Here is an 18562-nt window from a genome sequence, read left to right as displayed (position 1 = left end):
ACACCAATAGGGAGAAGGAGTCGTCCTGCTTCACCGGGGCACCTCCGTCGCAGTGATTGGGAAAAGGCACGTGCCACATTTTGCCCTTCTCACCATGTTGGCCAATAGAAATGGGACTATGGCCTTTGGCCAATCAGGTGCTCTGGGTGTGCGTCACAGGAAAGGAAGGCATTCAGTTTTCCATAACCTTGTGTACGGCGGCTGGCAAACATGGCAAGACGCACAGTTTTCATCGTGGGTGATTACTTTGTGGAAGATCTGTACGGGTATGTCTTCCAAGAAGACTTGTCTAGCAATTTAGGTTTGGAGGGATTGGACGTTTTGCGGAGTGGTATGAAATCGTGCTGTTTTGGCGGACTGCTTCTAGAATGTCGACACGTGTCCTCTTCGGCAACTGTACATGCTGTGATTGTGCACTTTGGAGGCTTCTTTTTGGGTAATATGCCTTGTTCATGTGTATTCAGTCAACTGAAGATTTTGATGAAAACAGTGCTGCACATTTTTCCTACTGTCAAGGTGCTTTTCTCCTGTATATGCCGAGAGTCGCGTGGCATTATTCCAATGCTTCCTGTCGCCAGCCAGAGGTCAGAAGGGGTCTCATCAACAGAAGCATGTGCGACTTCTTGAGTGCTGCTGGGATGTTCTCCTGTGAGAATGAGAACATTGGTTCCCGATACATACACCTTTTCAAAGCAAGTGGCATTTCTTTGTCGGCCAGTGGCAATGAAATGTTCGTTGACAATCTACAGACTGCACTGGAGACCCTACTGTAACAATGTGAGCTGAAGTTGAAAAACACACATTCACGTATGAAAACCCCCAAAAAAGTGTTTCTAGGGAAGCAACTTTAAAAAAAACAATGGTTCTTTTAAGAGCCACCACAACCAACGACGTGCGCTCCCCTGGTAGAAAGTTATTCCCCCACTCCTGCATGCGTGCAGCACCAAAAGTCAGCGAATATCACGATAGTTGCAGGGCGGCATGTGGTACATACGCCCCTTTTGCAGATGACACCCATAGAAATGGGTCTGCAGAGGCTACGGGACTGGGCAGAAACGTTTTGTGTGTGTGGTGTGTACGGACCAACAGTGCTACATTGGGTATTTGTTCACAGAAATGCAGAGGGTGCCGTTATGGCTGTGTGTTTTACGAGGCATAGCGTGCAGATTTTAGGGTATGCCGACATACATTCAGTGAAAGTGAATGCAAAACTCTGTGCACTTGTTGCTCATTTACGAATCTATGATGTGCATGTGTAGTGATATGGACTAGCTACAGTGTTCTTCACAATGCCACGCATCCCGCCCTGCATGCGTGCATTGGCATTTCCGTTGTTCATCTGTGAAAGGTGCTTTCTTTTTTTACCTTTTTTCATTCCCCGGTGCATCTTTATTATCGCGTTTTCACACACGCCACAGAAGGAAAGCCAGGAAAGTTCCAGTACAGAAGGGGCAGCACCTGCCTAGAAACTATAGTGGACGTGCCGGGAGACAGAATTATTCGGTGGCCCTAACCTATATAGGCGACACTCATTGTAATGCTCCTGTAACGACTGTTGCAATGCAGTTCCACGTACCTTCCCTGTGTACAGTAGCGCATTGCACTACATGTACAATACAATGCCCTTTGCCGGTTAAGGGTCTGTAACGCAGCATATGATTTGGAAAGGTTGTTTTACAGCTCTGCTGCCCTACAGGAGTGCCCCTCTTGTTGCCCGCAGCAGATGTGGCAAATACTGTACATGAAAGTTCCCAACCTCAATCTTCGAAAGGCGGTAGCCGGCCCACTGCTCCTTTGTTCTTTAATTTGAGTTGTCCTCAGATGCACTACAAACACTATATGCTACGCCATTACTATTGGCGGTACTATTCACGGATATACATACATTGTGGAATACAAGAATGTTTAGAACAACGCCAACCACAGCTTCTTTACATATACCAAAAAGCCATTTATTCTGTGCAACCCATGCACATACAGCACTTTTCTAACCACCAGGAAGATTGTTTGAGCTCTGCATATTCTGCTGTTTCCTTACTTGCCTTTTAATGCACTAGTATGTGTGTGAGGAAGGTGCACCAGCTTTGCAATTTTGCATCCTTACTACAAACTGTCCCACTTGCAGTTGCATGTTTTCTTCAACTGCATAACCGGCACGCGACCTGTTCATACTTTCCGTCACACTGCTGAGTGCACACAGAATGTATCAGTTTCACGGGTCATGGAAAGGGAAGCAGCAGATAAATCAAAGTAATGCCACATTTAACACGCCCACGTCACAGTGCCGGTTGCAGTTCTTTGTGGCCGTTATACAGTTAGGAGTACTTTAGCCACACATTGCTGAGTTTGCAGAGCAACCCACAAAGTGGACAGCAATACTTTAAATGCGGTAGCCTACTGCATGAATACCAAGGGCTGCGACAGGGGCGGTGTTATCAGCATACAGTGCATGACCTATGCATGGGTCTAGGTGTGGAACGTAAACATGTGTGCTTCCACAACTACTTAAAAGTGCATTTGAAGATGCGGACATGCAGTCACTAATGGAGTCCTACGGATACTTGCCATGTAATTGCACATACGCCAACCAGGTGACGTCTATATATGTTACTAAAAACCTTTTCCCTTTACTGAAAAAACGACCTAAAGCAACGTTATCCTTAAAGTGCCCTACTAAAAACCTATGAAATTCACTAACAAAAACATTGTTAAAGGGACGTTATGGCTAAGTTGCACTAGCAAAGACCTATGAAATTCGATGGAAAAACGTTACAGGGACGTTATGGTTACAGGTGAAACCAAAAAAAAACGAAATTCGACAGTTATGGTAAGCTAAGCAACCATAACTCATGCCACCAGTGTGCACTGCAAGGACTAACACCCATGACATCAAAGATGCCATCACAAATCTCATTCATGACATCACCGATGACATCAAATGTGCATTTAGTTTTAATAGGAAGCCTCCACAAGGGATTGTAATCGTAATGGTGGCAGAAAACTATCAACGATTATTGGAAGAACTATCATGAGATAAGTAGGTAATGGAGGAATGCATTGCTATACACACCATTGTATTACACACTTCTTCACTGTACATGAAGGAACTCATGTGCAAACGTAGCCATTGTCTGCACCATGCTTCACGGAAGTGTAACCTTCAAAATCCTTCCATGTTACACAGTGAAATCATGAATGCATTAGTTTTAGAGTGTCGGGTACTGTGAAGCATGTAAGAAGTAGCTAGCATTGCCTTTATAACTACATATTTGCACTACTGCACAGAAACCATAAAGACACCACAATGCATACAAACATGACCATATCCAAGGGAATTAAAGTAAGCTAAAAAGGAGCAGTATTACCAGAAACTGTTCATAACATAACTGACTATCTTCATGCACAGAAACCAGTGCTGTGTTTTATCCTCTTTCCCTCTATGTATATGTATCATGATGTGAGTGAACCATAAGGAAAGTAGTGTAAGAGCATATGAGAAGGGAGGCGTACACAAATATAGAACCTTTTGAATTGTTTGTTCCTGACTGAGTGAAGACAAGCACCTGCCCTACTTATGGTAATGAAGAAACCAGAGGGAGCTACACATGATGTCATGAATGAGATTTGTGATGGCATCTTTGATGTCATGGGTGTTAGTACTTGCAGTGCACACTGGTGGCACGAGTTATGGTTACTTAGCTTACCATAACTGTCGAATTTCTTTTTTTTCCTCGATTTTACCCTTAACCATAAAATCCCTGTAACGTTTTTCCATCGAATTTCATAGGTTTTTGCTAGTGCAACTTAACCATAACAATGAGTGACACTCCATCGGTTTGGGACAGCGGGCGATGGTCGTCGAATTGGTAATCTGGATGCTCCGATGTACAGATCAGTGAACCGGCTGTTTGAGGACTAGTTGGGCTGAGTTGTGGTTGTAACTTCTGGATACGGTCGGCATATGACCTTTCAGTGGTTGGAGTCAGGCCCCCGAATCGAGCAGTTTATTCAAGCAAAGCATTTGACGGGCTCAGCAAGGGAACGATGCAGCATCGAGTTGGTTCGAGATGCAGACAATGCAGTTTGAATGGGTGGAGAAGTGACAAAAGACAACGCCATCGTATTCCATCTGATTCTATGGGCGGTGAACACAGTGTGATCGGTTCGGTGTGGCAGAAATGGGAGCTTCAGCTGGTTTGGTCCATCGGATGCTGTGAGGACCACTTAGGGGGGCTCAATGACAGGATAATTCCATTCAGGGTCTGCTCTCCCAGTTTTACGATAGTCTGGTGTAAAGTGGCAGGTCCTGATCCACAGCAAAAGTCACCCCCAATGTGCCCTGCGAGTGGGTAGGGGGCAGAGCTCTCCTCTGCCTTGGACAGCACCTTCCCCTCAGGCTGAGGGCTTTGGAAGTACATCTCCCCCAAAAGCGATCTAGTGAATCCTTCTCGGGTGTTGTTCCAGAGAGAAAGGATGAAGGGGTGGAAGATCTCTTCTTTTAAAAGTAAACGTCCAAATGTGATTGGACTAAAGCTAGCCTGCCTTAATTATCCAATCCCTGCTCTTCTGACATCACATCCAAAGTGCTTTGCTCCAGGGGAAGTGGAGTGGAGAGGAAAGAGATCGGCATAGAGAAAAAAAATGGTGGAAGTCTCATTCCCTTGAACAGAGCCCTTCTGCCTACTCGTATCCCGCCCCTTCCCTTCTGACTGAGAACAAAAGGCGCTCAAAGATGCAGCACCCTGGTGTGAGACTACTTCTTTTGAATGGGTGTGCTCCTTTGATGCTTGGGCTCAGGACAGCGGCCTGCTGTGCGGCTGTCTCTGGCAAAGGGTGTTATTTGCCCTAACCAAGAGATCAAAGAAGAGGCATGGCCATCCAGGTTCCTGTCCTGCCATTTCGCAGTCTCAACCTGTCTGGCCAGAATATACATCGCTCACAGGAGCTGGCACATGTGTGGTATAAATTTGGATGTGGTGGCCATGATCGTAAGTTAACGGCATCCACTATGCCTAAACTCAGGCATAACTTTCTTTTAGAGTGTATCCTGCCACCATCATAGGTTAACTATGATCATCATAGTTATGGTACAGGGGAGCATATCTTAAATGCTGCTTCGGTGCTGCAGAGACTTGGCTGTCGACTGAGCAGATGTGACATTTGATCCTGCTCTGTGCGACCGGTAGAGCAGGCGCTGCAGATCAGGCTACTGATGCAGCAGAGCAAAAGTACACTATGATTTTGGCATGGAGCCTACGAAAGGGGAATCTGATCAGCAGATTACCCTTTCAGAGATGAAATTACCCGCATCATTTTATAAATAAATACATTTTATTTTACAAAGACAGGGCTTTTCGCCCTTGCCAGAGGGCAATAGCTCACAAAGGCCTTTTTAGAGGCAGAGGTGAGGAGCATCTACTTGGTAACTCACATGCTTACAGTGCAGTTACACAGGGAAGGGAATGTGAATGTACTGAGAGCGAAGCAGAACATTACTGAGCATATGCAGGCCACTGCAGCAATGAACAGGTTCTTTTTAAATTATATTTTTATTTTATTGGGCTTCTTTATATGCTACATGCTACCAAACCCCTTCAAAGCACAAACACTGCAAGGGAGTTTCATCGATTTTGTAAACAATTATGATGACTACAATACAGCCGAGCAAAGAACCAGTGTAATGCTTCATTCCAGTCCTCTGGTGGTCAGTTGTTTGCCTTTGGCACTTTGTTTCTTGCATTCTTTGCTACTAACCAACCGCTTGCTGGAGGATCATAAGGATCTTGCAGTGTGTTCGTGCCAAGAACCTCATTTAAATAGTCTTGACCTGATCTGTCCATGGTCTTGTGTCTTAGATTTGGTCGATGCGCTTTAGTCCAAAACTGCCAAATGGCAATTAAATGCATGTTGGGGGGTAGCAGATAGGCAAACAGTGTTTCTGAGGATAATGTGCATTTTAAAAGATGCGTCTGACTGTGTTCTCAGTGCTGAAATAAGGGAGATACTGCAGGTCAAGATCCAAAGGGAACAGAAGTGCAAATGAAGGGCAATGTGTGTTTCCGTGCATTTCAGTAAACAAGAGGCTCACAATTAGGAATGTTGTGTGTTGACAGAAGAGCCTGTGTATATCCTAGAACTGAAATAAACTGTTGTGGTTCAAGATCATCAGAATACTTGAATCATACGTGTAAGCTCAAAAACATTTACTGTCTGTCAGCACTGGTGGCAGCAAAGTCTAACAAAAGGTTCCAAGAGAATCGACAAGGGTCACTATGGTAAAGGTGTGAGGATTGGTTAACTCGATGTGTCTTAAGGGCCTAGATAGTGTGAGAAACTAGAAGGTGCCTCACCCTCTAGTTTTTGCGGATCTGTCAACCAGGTGGCCAGGACACGGCCACCGCTTTTGGATCCAGTTCCTGCGGGTGGACCAGTGCGGGAGGATCACCTGGGTGAGAGGTCTTCGGGGAGTGGGAGACCAGATGGTGAGATACGGTATCCCCTTCCCTGTAACAATTCTTTTCACCATCCTACCAAGTAGGATATTTAGGAACTTTATCCCCCCCACCCTTGTACAACACGAACACTTTCTAACAGACAGGCTGCTATGAGGGAAAACAGACTAACACCCGAGCAGTATACCTGACGTGTCCCAATACAAAGGCCAGGCGAGGTCGGCAATTGCTGATCTTCACACACACCTGACTTCCATTACACTTCCCCACACGGATAAAAGGCGGAGCACAAGAGCACACTCTGAGCGAGGCAAAGCACAAAAGGAAACAGCAGTTTCGAGACGGCAGCTGAGCAAGAGAGGAAAGACAGCAAAACCGTATCGCAAGGAGGGACTTACCCTTGACCTTTTCGACAAGGAAGCGTTACTTTCCCGACATCTCGAAAACAGAACGCTTAAGACCAGGAAACTAGGCTGAAGAATCCTGCATTGTGTGTCGGAGATACCCGGGGCCCTCCCACGTCAATTAAGGTGGGGAGGATCACCAGCGCCCGAGGTTCTACCCTACGCCAAGAACAAAGCCACTTCAGTGAAATCAACACAGCCAGTGATTTGAGGAGACAGATACAAGACAGGTCTGGGTTGAAGCCAAGGTTGCAAGCAGCAACTTGTATGGTGAGTGCTGGAACGAACATTGTTAAAACATGTGTGATAAAAGTGAACTGCTGATTAGTGATTGAACTTTAAAACAAGCTACAATACCTTTGACAAAGTAGTCTGGCACCGCATGGGTGCTCAATCAAAGGTTTCTGTAAGGTATCGAGCTGAGAAGTGACAAAAGTAGATAAATTTGATCTGAGCATTTAGACTCTCCTTGCTCCTCCTCTGTACTCTTCCGTGACCTCTGTGACTCCCTCTCCCTGTCCATCCTCCCCTCTGGCCCGACTCACTCTGCAGGGCACACACTCGATGTCTTGATCTCCTCTGACCTCCCCCCTCTCCATCCCTCTGACCACTCCTCTCTCCTGGAGCGATCACTCCCTCCTCTCATCTCATCTCTCCCTCTCTTCCCCCCAAGCCAAGCCTACCCAAACACTGCCACCATCCTTCTTGGACATCCAGCCCGTGAAGCGTGTGTCAGTTGAAGCTTTTGCCGCCACTTTCTCTCCCCTTCTCCACCGTTGGCTGTCTCTCATCCTGATACAGCCCTGTCTCTGCTCTACTCTTCAATTTCTGATACACTTGATGTTCTTGCCCCTGTCATGAGGATCCGTTTGAAGTCCAAAGCCAAGTGCAATTCCTGGTATGACTCTGACCTAGCTACACTTAAACGTAAGTGTAGGGCAGCTGAGAGGAAATGGAGGACTTCCTGTTCATCCTGTGACAAACTGGCCTGTTGCCTGCTACAAAGTCAATACCGACTCTCTGTCCTCACCAATCAACCTCGTGTCTCTGCGTAATCTAACAACTCGGCCGAACTCTTCAAAATCTGCAAGGAGCTGGCCAACCCTGCTGCAGTCTCTACCCCTCCTGTTGCCTCCCAGGCTCTTTGCAATGCCCTTGCCTCTCACTTCATTTAAAAAACCCAGGACATCCTGTCCACCCTCTCCACCCACGCTCCTCCTCTTCCCTCTCCATCTGCGCTTGCTGATCCTCCTTTAGCCACCCTCCCACCATCCATCCATCTGGTCCTTTCCTCTTTTCACCCCTGACGAGGTTGCTAGACAAGTCCGATCTATGAAAGCCTCTTCAAAACAGGTTAATCCCTGTTCCTCTAAAATCATCAAGGACCACATTGACACCCTCGCTCTGGCCCTCGCTGATTTTTGCAACCACTCCTTTGCCTCTGGATCCTTCCCCTCCCCTCTGAAGCACTCCTTTGTGCATCCTCTTCTCAAGAAACCCACAGCTGATCCTTCTTGTCAAGCTAACTATCGCCCAATTTCCATTACTCCCTTTCTTGGCAAACTCCTGGAAAAGTTGGCCATCTCTCAGCTTAACCTTCATTCCAATTATGTTGGCTGTCTCCATGACCACCAGTCTGGCTTCAGAGCTGCCAGAAGCACGGAAACTGCTCTCCTAAACATCCGTGAAGATCTGCTCACCAACCTTGACTCTAACATTCCCTCTGTCCTCATCCTCCTCGATCTCTCTTCTGCCTTCGACACGGTCAACCATACCATCCTGCTCAACAGTCTCCATGAAAACTTGGGTATCACTGATCAGGCTCTGGCCTGGCTGACCTCTTTCATCTCAGATCGACCCTCCCAGGTCCAACTTGGGTCCTTCCTTTCATCTATCTTCCTCTCTACCTGTGGTGTTCCCCAGGGGTCTAACCTCTCGCCCTGGCTTTTCAACCAATACCTGGCAACTCTCGCCCACAAGATTGCCATTTTCTGCTCAAATTTCCAGTGCTACGCTGACGACACAACTCATTTTCAGGCTGCCCTCTGCCACCTCCTCTCCCTCTCTCATCTCTGATTGCCTAACTGCCATTCATGTTGGTGTGCCGCCAATAATCTTTGTCTGAATGCCAGCAAGACGGAGATCCTCCTCGTTGGCACATCTTCACCATCCTTTCCCCTCACTCCCTGGCCAGCCTCCCTTGGCCCTCCTTCTACCCCCACCTGCGAGGCTAAGAACCTCGGGGTCATCTTTGACTCCACCCTTTCCTTCTCCGCCCACATCTCCGAGGTCTCTAAAAAGTCAAATTTCCGACTGCACCTCCTCAGAGGTACTCTGCCTTTCCTCTCCTTCCCCCAGACGGTCATGGTATCTCAAGCTCTGGTTCTCTCTAGCTTGGACTATTGTAACAGCCTCTTTCTAAATCTACTTGCCTCTACTCTCCGCCCTCTGCAACTAATCCAGAACAGGACTGCGAGACTTGTCCTTGGCCTCAAGCCCTGGGATCGTATCTCTCCAGCTCTGAAATCTCTTCACTGGCTCCCAGTGGATGCAAGGATTAAATTCAAAACCCTCTCTATTGTCCACAAGGCTTTCTGGGGCCTGGGTCCAAAATACCTTCAGCTATCCCTCCGCAAATACCTCCCCTCTCGAGCTCTTCGCTCTTCTACCTCCAACTCACTCAGGGTCAGTCGTCTTTCTAAGAAACGAGCTGGGGGTAGATCTCTGTCTTTGGCTGGGGCCTCCCTCTGGAACAGCCTCCCTGCCACTCTAAAACTTGGAGAACCATCTCTGGTTCCGGAAGCACCTCAAGACCTTCCTCTCTTCTTCTGCCTTCACTCCCCCTCTCCCCTGCTGATCTGTTCTCTCTTGGCACCGTGCACCTGGCCACCTTCTGTTTTATGGGCCCAGGCACCTGCTCATCCTGTCACCCTCCCGCACTGCCTCCGGGCCACCCCTTGCACTGGGGTCTGTATCTCCCCCCCCCTTTTCTTCCTGTACTTATCGGACCTACCCTGTCTGCTGCCTTAAACCTAGCACTTGAAAACTGCTGGCTGCATTACCACTGTTTGTTGCCTTTATTATTTATTTATTGTTATTTATCTGTTTCTCCTCTGCTTCGCACTTTCCACCTCTCCCCCCTTCCATGCACTTTTCCCCTCCCCCTCTCCCATGCACTTGCGCGTTCTCAATGTCACAGGGCCTAGTAAGATCGCTGTTTTGTTCTCCCCTGTTCCCCTCCCTTGCCTTGTCGCGCTCTGAAACACTTGTGTACGAGCGTGATAGAAATAAAATAATCAATCAATCAATGAGCCCGGCAGAGGGAGATCAATTGAAAGACAATGAATACATTTAAATCGAAGTGGTCTGCGACAGGTCAAGCAAATCGATTTTGATGAAATAGAGAAAGTTTGGAAAAGTACATGAATCTGGTCGGAGCCCGTCAGAGGGAGACAAATTAAAGGTTTTGTGTTAAAGTGGGTCTTAGCCCAGCGGAGAGGCACCCGGGGTGACAGTAAGTAAATCACCTGAAAAGTTGTATAAGTGAAAATCCTGAGAAGAAAGGAACTTTAATGTTTTGTTGTGTTATATCAGGCCCTCTGAAATAAGAGACTTTGGCACAGAAGGCCCTGATGTTGAATTATTGAACTGAATCCTTGTGCTAGAGAAACCAGAGAGTGCTAAACTCGAGTGTGCCGCCTTATCACGTGCTGAAAACGTGGGTAAGGGAAGCCAACGGCTTGAATATCCTGACATATTTCTTGAAACACTTTTCTTTTGCATAACATTGTTTCCCACGCTATTTGTATTTAGAAGGATTGGCAATAGGTTTATTAGTAGAGGCCCTTTTATTTTGACAGACTCGACTAGGACTGCATTATTATTTTATGGTCGTAGCTTGCTCTCATCTTTAGATTTAGGATTAGATAGGTGTTTTTCAAACCCAATTGAAGTTCAAAAAACACCCTTGAACTGTGATCACTTGTGACGGTCTTATTGTTTGATACCATGCCTTCCTTACACTAGAAATATCAAGCTCCCCAGAGTTCCTTTCAGTTCCGGTGATATAGTACCCTGCTCGCTTCTTTACGCACTCAATTTGCATCTCCAGGCACATTTCAGGAAAATTCATACTAGGGATTGTGAGGAATCGAGGGAATTCATCCCTTCTGCCCTAGGGGGAGCCTCCACTTTGAGGCTAAGGAGGTTAGCATGCTCCGCAAGACCCTCCCATGGGTTCCGAGCAAGTGGGACCTCACTGGGAGAGAGTCCCCTTCAGGGGACAAGGACTCCCGTTACTGTAAGGAACTCCCTAACCCCTGCTCCTGTGATGGCCTACATGAGACTGACAGATGCTTAACAGCAATACAAACCAAGACTGGGCTGAGAAAATAAGCTGTCTCTTTAAGGACAAACCTCAACTTCACACTGACGAGGACGTTTAAGAAATGGGACACAGTGAGATTTACGACTGTTAGAATCATACAGTAGCAGAGGAGGCCCCTTGGTAGCGCAATGCAGGCGTGAGGGGGAGCCAACGAGAGCCGCAGAGCCTGCAAACTTTCAAATGACTCTGAACTAGATAATCAGGTACTGGTAAAATAGCGCACAATCAGTAACAAACCAAGGGTCTGAGAACCCGGAACCCATTGGTGGTGTGACCATGAGTAGTTCATGGTGGGCTGGGAGCCAAACCAGCTAGTCCCGAGACCTCCGCCTTGTAATTCTCACAGCGGTCACCTGCAATCAGGCCTCCCACTGTACATACTGTATATTTGACCTCTCTGCCAGTCCATGCATTATCTATGACCTGTTACTATTCTTGCTGTAAATCTTGTATATATAATGTAATGTAATATTTGTAGCTATCTTTGTAACACTCTTCTGTAACCACCTTTCTAAACATGCGCCCTGATGCCCTCGGGCAGGTTGCGCAATACAAATAAACAAATACCAACCCACGGAGGTATCCGCAAATACACTGGTTGCCAGGAGAGATGCCGGACCAAGACGAAAGGGAAGCGAGAAACTGACGAAGAGCTGCCACGAGAGGAAACAACCGAGAAAGCAAATCCAAGCAGGAAAGAAGCTCCAAAGTGACTGCAGGCCCTGGAAACGTTCCCCCTAGAAGAGAGAGTTAACGGGGTGAAAGGGAGGACCGGGAAGCCGAAAGGGAAACATTTCTGGGGAAGGATTTCGAAGACAACTAAATGATTACGAAGCTGCAGGTTCATATACACATGGGCTATGTGCACTGCCAGCGGTCTGTCAAACAAGCTGCAGGGTTAATGTGACAATCCCCTGACCATGAATCTCGGACTGTGGGGGAGGCCAGGGGATCATTCCCATAGTTCCCCCTTAGTGGCCCACATCACACAATAACTGGTGGGGGTTCTAACCTCCTGAGTTGCCCCCATGCTGGCAGATAGGGCTGGGCAGTGGCCATTACACCATACCATCCTGGCATAGTCTTACCTACAGTAGACTTTAGATAAAGGGTTAGCCAAGCTCAGGCGCAGCTCATCATACTTGAATATGGAATATTATTTTACTCATTTAATGGAGGCCCAAGCAGGAACAATTAAATAAAAAAGGTATAGTGACAAAATACATAGTATTAATGGATAAACTAAATCCCACCGGCAGGAAAATGGAGACAGACCGTTTAGTCTTCCTCTGCCATCAAAATCCATCTACTTAGTGAATTACGCACATGAACTGATTACTGGTCAATTTCAGCATGTGTGTGTTCATACTACGTGTGGTGTATTATCCAAGGCCCTTCAGCAACGGACTATAGGATTGGAGGCTAAGATCTACCATAGGAGATGCCAGGATCCTTAGCCCTTCACTGAGTAAGCACAACTGTCATGATAGTGAATCCTGAAGTCCCGGTCAACGCTGTGGGACTTTGGCGTTGATCCACTAGCACCGACATAAAACCAGATTCCTGAAAATCACATCAATGTAACTGAACTGTTCAATCATTAAAGTTAAGAAGATGATCCTGCTAACATGACTTACAACTATTCATTTAAATGTACACACAAAGCGGCTCAGAATAAAATATTTTTGTGATTCATTTAGATGTGAAATATGGAAAATGATGCTTTGTGAATGCAAAATTCATCCAGGGATCATTCTAATCAGAAACAAGCATTTAAATGTGAATTTAAAAGAAAGAGCATTTACCAATGATTCTACGATTGAAGTAATCAGGTAACATTCTTTCACAAACTGCAACGAGTAGCCAAAATGCTTCCTCTTCTTTGGCATACAGAAGTAACACAGACGTCAAGATGTTCATGGCCTGTACAAAAGTAAAAAGAACATATTTAACCGAGTGCGGTTTTAAAGGCGGTTGTTGCCCTTTGAAATGGGTATAGCATGTGTGTCAGAATAATCCTTGTTTTAAGAAAACTTAACGGAATACCAATGGAGGCCAAAATAACCCTCAAGGTACTTGACTGACTTTAAAGCTGTTTGATGTACTGTTTTGTCTATATTTTTTTGTCAAATAAAAAATGCAAGGTTTAGCAAATCCACTTTGCTCCTTTAGAACCCAAAGCAAATGAAAAGGCCACAAGTGCTCTGTCTGGGTCTGTGACAAAATCCTCTGCCTGGCTTTGCAGAGAGCGGCTCAGAGGGCAGTGTGCTTCCACGAGCCAATGGGTGAGTGACCCAGAGGCTAAATGGGGAAGATCCGCCAGTCACTCTCGCTAGGTCAGGCCCACTTGGCAGAGGCAAGTGACCAAAGAATATTTTTCGGACTATTAATCCACACAGGTTCTCAAAGTCAGTGAAGACGCACATACTGTGGAGAGAACCTGAGAACAGTGCTAGAAACACCCTAAACACATTTACCAGATCCACAGCAACATGCTGGCATTTTTGCAGGCGCAGAAAGCTCTCCCTAGTCCTTCATACTCAAATAAGAAATGCAGGATGGCTGCCATGCTGGATACCGACCTTGCCATGACCCCTTTGACCCAATGTGACCATAGGGATCTGCACTAATCCTCTGGCTCACCCTAGCCTAGGAACAGGGCAGACCCTTTCCCAGGGGGAGTGGGAATCTACCTATATAAGTCAAGCAGCCTGGTCCGGCAGTACAGGTGTTGGAGCAGGTTAAGCTGTGGCTGACAGATGGGGACGTTTAGAGTGCAATACAAGGACTCCAGTGGAGGAGTCGAGGTTAGCCAAGGTGCCAGGGGGAGGTGAAGTGTTAGAGGAGGTGGCAGTAAGAATCTGGAGGAGGTGGGGTAAAGAATTGAAGAGGTAGTGGCAAAAACAACAAGAGTAGTATGGACCAAGGAGGCTGGATTAGGCAGGGAGGTCAGAGCAGTGATGAATGTAGAAGAGATAACCAGGAGTGTTGGTATGAAGGTGGATAAGTAGCTTTGTGAGTATAGAGGGGACTCCTGTCTGAAACTCCAAAACCTTAAGAAGCTTCAGTTGTATCTGCACCTGGTGGAGGTGATCAATGGGCATCCCTGAGAGATTACAAGGAGTCAAATCAGATCCACACCTGTGTGGTCTCCTATTACAAAATAGCCATGGGTATAGAATGTATAAAAGCCTGCTACTACCTACACAAGACTTGACGTTTTGTGTTTTTTTGTATTGCACCGGGACATTTAAGAGTAAGCAATACTTCGAGTCCAGTAATTTGTGCATCCCAATAAACCCTCCATGACAGGCCCCAAAGTTTTGGAACACGATTTAAGCTGGCTTGCTTATTTGAACATTTGTCATTGATTTCCCAGAAAAACAATAAAACATACAATTGTTTGTCAGGATTTTTGTTAATTGTTTAATGGGAAGACTGATTCCATAATGGTAGGGTTATGCCACTTTATGATTTAGTTTGATACACTGCTATTTTGGCAGATCTACAGATCTGAAAAAGAACAACCCGGCTCCCATTGACCCATGAATCTTGTAGACCTACAACATCTATTATGAAAGTGAGAATATCTGCATGAGATAAGGTCAATCAGGAGGGTGCACACAAATGTTGTTGCTAATAATGGAATGCATGCAAATCAGGTGGCATCGAGCCAAGGCTTCAGCAGAAATTAACAACCACAGAAGATTCTGCAGTTGTATCATATAAAGCATGAGAACCACAAAAGTACTGTGGCCATAATTTCACTGACTGCGTTGACCACTATAGTATAATTATCTCTGAGGCAGAGGTAACCTTTGGCCTGTGAAGTAAAAATAATGGAGATCGGTACATTTCAAATCACATTACTGTAAAAGTTCAGGGAAGTAGATGTGTAGACTTAAGATGGTATTGTCACAGCTAAGTGTCTAAGTTCTGTCAAGTGTCTTGCAGGAAACCTCAGTGGGAAAAGGCACAAGGCCTAAGTGGCTCAGTTGTGAACTTTTTAAGGATAATATTAGGAATTAAGTGAGTGTCTAAGACACCCAAAGAATTGGAACAAAATGAACAATATTTGACTGTAGCATCGGCACAAGTGGAGCAGTGCTGGGCTCATATCTGTTGGGAGTAGAGTGGCCTGAGGCCCTTGGCTTAGACACAGTGCTTTGCCACACTGGGTCCAGGCCCATTTATTGAAGAGAGAGGGAAGGTTTGAGTTCCGATCAGGTGTTCTGCAACTGAGCCACAAGATGCCATTAGTCATTGCCTCACTGCACTTTGAGGCCAACAAATGAGCACCAAGTTGCCACCAACTACATTGGTGCCATAGTGTGAGATGTGAGGCTTTGCCATTTGGCGAAAATGTCAGGGAAACAGATTCATCAATATTTCTTGGCCATCAACCTAATGGACACAAATCTGTTCTTCCCAAAAATCATAACTGCTATGTGTAAATAGTCTAAATGTTCTGAAGCAATTCATAGCAAAAATGTGAAAAAGCATTTTCCCCAGAACAACTGGGCTAGGTACAATGTGGAAGTTATAACATTATATATTTAAATTATGGTTTTTGAATATGGTTTAGTAGAACTAACAAAAATGTAGTTATGGATCCATTATTTTTGGTCACCCTTTAGCCTGGTTTTGTTAGACCCATCCAAGGTCTTCATCTTAGAGCAGTGATCCCCAACGTGTAGCTCGCGAGCAACATGTTGCTCTCCTGACCCTAAAATGTTGCTCGCCCGTTGCTCTGGGTCATTGTGTGAAGACTAAGAAGAAGGACATTCAGATATGAGACAACAATGGCAGTGTACCCTGAGCCAGAACTGTGCAGGAAGGCTAGCCAATCAGCCTACTCTATTTGACAGGCATGATATACTGTTAGGTATTGACGCTTTAGCTGTGGAGGCATCAGTAGAGTGGTCTGAGTGGTGGGGCAGGCCAGGTGGGTGCAGGGAGTAAGGGGGTGCGGTTACAGAAATTAATCTCTTGGGGCTTCAGATGAGACAGTCCCAATGATTGAAGAGACCCTGAAGCACAGAAACTAAGCTGGCCTGGCCACCCATGTGAATACCCATGGTACTGCTCTGTAATCAGAAGTAAAAAGGACTCCCCACTGAATCCACCCTTATTCAGACAATTTCTGTTTTAGCACTCTAAAATGTATATGCCACTTGAAACTCTGGTACAGTATGAGGTGCATCGCTGGCTGGATCAAGAATACAATCTACGAAGATAATGTTGCCGCCAACTGAGCATTCCCCCATTGCACTCAGGTAGACCACAAAGGGGTTAGTCGTCGAATAGTACGAAAAGAAGTAGGAAAATAAGTGACTTGAATGCCGAACTGTTTAAGTTCCAATAAGATTCTTTTGTACATGTATGATTTGCGTTTGTTGCCAAAATGTAATTTTTTGGTCCAAAATGTTCCACAATAATTGCATAATCTTTGTGAAAACATTTTCATCTTCTGATTCTTCTTTCTAGTACGGAAGTGCATTAATGGGAAAAATAATTGAACCAAATGCCTGTGTTTGTGTTCTGGTGACAATTGCCAGCTTCTGTGCCTTTATACAGCTGGTGCCCACATATTGGGCAAATAAGTGGCATGCATGCTCAAACTTTCCTTCTTAAACAATTTGCTTATGCCAGTTTCTTTACATGTGAAGTTTGTGTTTGCGGGCCCATGCCTCATAATTGGCACAAATGTTACATACTACTTTTATTGCAGTGCCTGGTGGGAACATTCACATTGTATGATGCTTTGCTTATCTGGCATATGACTAATGGATTTCTAAGGGGAATGAGCTCCAAATTGTGCACACTTAATTAGTGTAGCTACCAATTGCAATTCACTTATGTTACTGAAAATAATTTCTTAGTGACATAGAAATTATTTTTACTTTAGTATAGTGTTTCTTGCTAGATTCTTCCTGCTTCTAAATTCTTTAAGAACGGATATTACCCAATGTAATGTAATGAATTAATCAACCTCGAGCAATGAATGGCTAAGTCGACCCTGCCACAGGTATGAACATGCGAAGTGCAGGCTGACCCCATGTCAAGGGAGTGCACTTAACAATTGAGGTATACAACCATAAACATATCATGTGTACAATATGAAGGAAGAATGCCACCCCTTCTGTAAAGTGGTCTTCAAAAGTTCCAGTTTGTGTACAATGTTACTGGCCCACTAGCATGCTTAAGAATGCACCACTTACAACTATATTTCCCAAGGGATTGCTTGGGGAAAGAGTACCCAAATCCATCGGAAATTGTTTTGTTTTTATTCCTAATCACTTGTCTTCAATGCAACAGACCTTGAGTGCTTTAAAAAGCACTATTTTCCGCTAGATTTCTTAGGTGGATAACCCTCCCCTCACACAAAGCCTGGTTGAAATTATCTTTAAATTCTACCATATTCTGTCCAGTTTTACTCATCCTGTTCTCCTAAAAATGCCCAATTTGCCCCTAAAGATCCTGACAATCCCTTTGGAGGGATAGATGGGGCAGCACCAAAATAAGCCTTTATATTTTGGAGTAAATGCTACTGTTAAAACGTGCTTAAAAAACATTTACCATTAAATCGCTTGAACATTTCCTGGGAGAGAACTCCAAGCACTCAAATATTTTCATACATCCTGCAATGTTTTTGAATAATTTTGCTGGCCCAGTGCCTAGAAATGCACTGTTTGCCACTTAATTTATTAAAGATTATATTTCTATACCAGTTTAAGGTCAAATGATGTTATGATTTGTTCCAATCATTTTACCACTGAATGCCGATAAATTGCATCAAAGTGCTGAAGTTGCTCACCATTTCACCTGACGCTCAAATGTTGCTCATTGCTAACAAAAGGTTGGGGACCTCTGTCTTAGAGGAACAATAGGTTTGGTTAGTTCTACTTTGGTTAGGATAACATGTCTAAAACCTGATGTAATAACATGGTAAATAAGGAGGAGAACAAAATGTATTAGAATTGTATATGTGTCTCTCTATATTACTGTTACCATGCATATTCATGTATCAATTTGTTTTGGTTTATGCTCACCGCACAATTTTTATGTTGGTGTTTTATTTGTGCGGGTTGATTGCACCTTTGCATATTGAACTCATTATCTCTTTATAAAATAGTCAAGTGAATGAGGACAGTAACTTAAATTAAAGCTGTACCTCTTCTTACAAACAAGCTAGCGCATGTGTATTATTATTCTCCTTTTTTATGTACACCTACCATAGGATATGCATAAATAATACCACTGAAGGGTAGCTAATACACTACAGATTTGATTGGCATTGAATAAGTCGCAATTAGCTC

At 45.0% G+C, this 18562-nt stretch overlaps 1 protein-coding gene across 2 annotated transcripts in view; it reads right to left on the bottom strand.

The window, feature by feature from the left end:
- The window catches only part of TBC1D8B (TBC1 domain family member 8B), a 1314750-nt gene that overhangs the window by 371031 nt on the left and 925157 nt on the right, over window positions 1–18562 (bottom strand). For both annotated transcript variants that reach the window (XM_069612733.1, XM_069612732.1), the window contains exon 11: window positions 13049–13166. In XM_069612733.1, the coding sequence (XP_069468834.1) occupies window positions 13049–13166 (118 nt within the window). The remainder of the gene's footprint in view (window positions 1–13048; window positions 13167–18562) is intronic.

Source organism: Ambystoma mexicanum, chromosome 5p (assembly GCF_040938575.1).
Source record: "Ambystoma mexicanum isolate Mex_15411 chromosome 5p, UKY_AmexF1_1, whole genome shotgun sequence".
Lineage (NCBI taxonomy): Eukaryota > Metazoa > Chordata > Amphibia > Caudata > Ambystomatidae > Ambystoma > Ambystoma mexicanum.
This window is presented reverse-complemented; position numbering and strand designations above follow the sequence as displayed.